Here is a 4211-nt window from a genome sequence, read left to right on the forward strand (position 1 = left end):
GATGTTGTAATCCTTCCAGAATTGCATCAGTGTCTTCCTCAGTTGCAGCAATAGCCTGGGCGAAGGTCCCCCTCAGGTAGCAGGCTTTAAAAGCTGTTGAAACTTTTTGATCCATTGGTTGGATCAAAGAGGTGGTGTTTGGAGGGAGAAACATAGCTTTGATATTGGGGTGAAGATCACCAATAAGAGGAAAATGTCTGGCAACATTACCAATAGTAAGCAAAATCTTGAAAGGTAATTCTCCAAACAGTACTTTCCCGTTTCACTGGCAGAGCAACTCAGGAGGGCAGCTTGGAAGAGGAGCTGGGTCATGCGTGACTTCTTATTGCTCCTGTAGTACACTGGCAGTGCGTGCTTACTGATGTGCTTGAAGGTCCTGGGGGTTCTCCCTGTGCCAGACCACAAAGGGTTTTAATTCATAGCCTGCAACATTGCCCCCAAGCAGGACTGTTATCCTGTCCTTAATAGCCTTGAAGCTTGGCATTGACGTGGCCTCCTCATGGATGAAAGCTCTTTCATGCATCTGTTTCCAAAATGAGGTTTCACCCGTGGTGAACATTCGCTCTGGCAAGTAATTTTCCTGCACAATCAGCTTATCCCCAAATTCTTCAGCTGCCTTCACGTGAGCACTCGCAGACTCACCCCTCTCTTTCACATGAAGTAATGAATAACAATTCTTGAATCGTTTAAACCACCCAGAGGCAGCAGTAAATTCAACATCATAGTTGGGCCCACCCTTTTCTTTCAACATCACAAACAGACTTCTAGCTTTGGCCATGATTGTCATGGTGCTGAGAGGGACACGCTTCTGTGTCTGGTCTTCAATCTGGGTCATTAGAAGTTTCTGCATGTCTGATACAGGCCCTTCTTGAATTTTCGTTAGTCTTGTTGCCTTCAGTGAAGCAGATCCTTTAACAGCTTCTGTCACTTTGTTCTTGATCTTCAAGATCGGAGCTATGGTGGAATAGGATGTGCCCCACTGGTGAGCAATAACCATCACTGATTTTCCACCTTCATAGTCCTTAATCATTTTTAATTTTTTTCCCAGGTCAATCACTCAACTTGGGCTCTTAATGGCAGCATTGACAGTGGATTCTGTATGCTTAGGGGCCATGACGAACAAAACAACATGGGATTAAATCAGGCACAAGAGGAAATGATGCAATCAAGAGACACGGAAGACATGAGATGTGTGAGGCTGCTGATGGTGTAACACGGCGTACTGTTTCACAGTAAACATTTTTTTGTAAGTAGAAAGGGTATGCTCTAAAATAACGATAAATAGTATAGTAACTACATAAATTAGTAACAGTCATTTATTATCATTATCAAGTATAATGTACTGTACATAATTGTATGTGCTCTCCTGTTATACGACTGGCAGTGCAGTCAGTGTGTTTACACAGCATCACCACAACACATGAGTAATGTGTTGTGCTACAACGTCATGACTGCTACAATGTCACTAGGGGATAGAGCTTTTCCAGCTCCGTTATAATCTTAAGGGACCACCATTGCGAATGCAGTTCCTTGTTGACCGAAATGTCATCATGCGGCACCTGACCATATTTCTGAGAATCAAAGATTGATATAGTTTGATTGAATAATAATTGATTGCTAGTATTCACTGAGCTCTTACTGTGTGCTAAGCACTATTCTAAGTATTTCATACGTATACGACCTCATTTAAATATCACAACAACCCTGTGAGGTAAGGACTGTTTTATCCCCATTTTACAGTTGAGGATACAGATGCACAGAGAAATCAAGGAACTTGTCCCAGGTCACACAGCTCCTATTCAGAGTATCTGATTCTGGAGCCACATGCTCTGCATTGTCCCTCATCAAAGTCGACATATGCCATTTCAAATTAGGAGTTTGTTTTCGTCTGAACTGTGCTTGTTAATCTGTTTTTATTCTGATTTTTTTTTTTTTGCTTCAGAATTTGTAGTATTTTGTTCTTTGGTAAAAAAAAAAAGGAAAAAGCAGAAAAACCACCTTATCCAAAAGTTCTAATTCAGTCTGTCTTAATTTGCTGTTGGAAGGATTGGATGAGTTGAATGGGAGTACGTGTCAACTTTACCAAGCACCAGGCCAGCGTACAGGACTGTCTGTCTCTCGAGAGTAATGGCCAGACCCAGACGACCACGGCAGGGGGCGCGGAGAGCGTTTGAGAGAGGCCAACGCCACAAAAAGTGGCTCTTTAACTCTTGTTTGAAGAGGCCCCGTCTCTTCTCATAGGAAATATTAAAATGAACCCACATCCCACATTAAATGTAGTTTATATATAACTACTTAAGAGTTGAATTGTGTGTGACTAGTTGGTATGTCACATTTTGTAAGCATTTAATCAAATTTACTAATTTTAGTTTTGGAACTTAAGAAATTTTTGGAGCTGATAGATTTTCTCAGCCCTTAAACAATTTTGCTGGCCCCTGAAAGCACGCAGGCCTAGGCCTCGGGCCTCGCATCGAAGATGCGATCACACCGCTGTTGGGGCTGCAGACGCTCTAGCAAGAAAAACAAATGGAACTTCCGCGTTGAAAGAATGCTGGGAAACATTGTTTCACCAGGGGTCGATTCCTCTCCTTGAAGGGAATATCTTCTGGTTTGGGGAACAAACAGCTTTTGGAGCCCGAGTACAAAGGGGTCCATGCATGCTCTAGATGTTAAACTAGATGTTAAAATAAAAAGTGGATAGGGGCTGGCCCAGTGGTACGGTGGTTAAATTCACGCTCTGCTTCAGACGCCCAGGGTTTGCAGGTTCAGATCCCAGATGTGGACATACACACCACACATCAGGTCATGCTGTGGTGGCATCTCACATACAAAATAGAGGAAGAGTGGCAACAGATGTTAGCTCAGGGCCAATCTTCCTTACCAAAAAAAAAAAAAAAAAAAAAAGTGGATATTTCTCTGTGGCAGAAGACCAGGGAGTACTTCCAAAAATAAATAGGATTAGTCCCTGTACCAGTCAATGCAAATATATTTGTACATATTTATACAAAGATTCAGTTGATAGTGCTAAACCAACGGAGTGTGCTTGTAGAGAAATCCACATTCATACTACCTCAGTGGGTGTTATATGTGAGGGGCAACTTTGCTGCCTAGGAAAGAGCTGAGAAGCAAAAATTTGCATAAATGTGATTGGGTTCCTTGAGGCCGCGTTAGGAGAGAACATTCTTGAATCTGGCAGCAGTTTTGCTGCGGGCAGCCTTCTCTTTCTCTTAGGAGCCGTGCGCATTCGTGGCGATTGATCTCTGCATGGAGCTGTCAGTTTCCTGACCGGGATTTTGTACACAAGAAGATGGAGCTAGATTTGAGCATCACTTGAAGGTCTTCTCTAGATCCGACGTGGACGAATCCTTGTCCTTTCAGTAATCATTTGAAATAAAAATATCCCACAATCACTCCTTCTTCCCTGTTGCGTGGGTCTGGAGCATAAACGTCAGCCTCTGGGAAGGAGCCCGCATAGCGGCTTAGTCGCGGGGCGCGGACGCCGTCACAGCGAGGTGTCCGGTGGCAGGGCCAGCCCGCCGGAGGGCTTGCGAGTGACGGCCCGCCGTGCTCCCGGGAGGGCTGCCCGCGCCGGCTCGGGGGGCTGCGCACGCGGGGTGTGAAGCAGACTTGCCTGATTTTAATTCTCCCAGGAGAATGGCTCAATTTCCTGTAAAACTAAAGACAAGAATTAAAATTTCACAAGTCCCTTTTTCTCTTTTTAACTAATCCCTATTATTTTCTTTCTGTATGCACACACAAGCACAGTTTTGGCGATTGTTGCATGGAAACAGAACCGAAACAGTGGGCACCGGCTGTGGGCAGGACAGAAGGGCTTTCCCAGGCGAGGCTCGGCGGGAGGCGCGGGGGGACGTCAGCTCGTGTCCCCCGCTGCACTGGGCTCCGCGCGCGCCTCGCCGAAACGGGACTCTGTTCGCGCCCGGCGTGCACGCTGGACAATGAGGGTCAAGCGGGGGCGACTCCAACGCCGCCTCTGCCTCCAAGAACTAACGTTTAAAAACTCAGCCCTGGCGGACGTTCTCCGGGAACTTGAAGCATGTTTACGTTTATTATGCGATCTCAAGGACACTTCGGAGGTTGCAGCTGCTCCCCCACGAAGGGCCTGCCTCCCTGTGTCTCACCTGAGAAATGCGAGAGGACCGTCACTTTCCTCCTCCTGCAGCTGCAGGGAGAGGACGCCCCTCCCGGTGCGG

The 4211-nt window shown here is 46.0% G+C and overlaps 1 protein-coding gene across 1 annotated transcript; it reads right to left on the reverse strand.

Annotated features, from left to right (window-relative positions):
- Window positions 1-355: 355 nt before the first annotated feature.
- On the reverse strand, window positions 356-1030 carry LOC138920508 (tigger transposable element-derived protein 1-like). Its single transcript, XM_070249161.1, has one exon. It carries the CDS (start codon window positions 1028-1030, stop codon window positions 356-358), a length of 675 nt encoding a protein of 224 aa, XP_070105262.1.
- Window positions 1031-4211: the final 3181 nt, after the last annotated feature.

This window comes from Equus caballus, chromosome 24, assembly GCF_041296265.1.
Source record: "Equus caballus isolate H_3958 breed thoroughbred chromosome 24, TB-T2T, whole genome shotgun sequence".
Lineage (NCBI taxonomy): Eukaryota > Metazoa > Chordata > Mammalia > Perissodactyla > Equidae > Equus > Equus caballus.

What these genes read in the sequence shown, in the direction of transcription:
- LOC138920508 (XM_070249161.1), bottom strand. Translation starts at nt 1,030, where the DNA reads ATGATTAAGGACTATGAAGGTGGAAAATCAGTGATGGTTATTGCTCAC.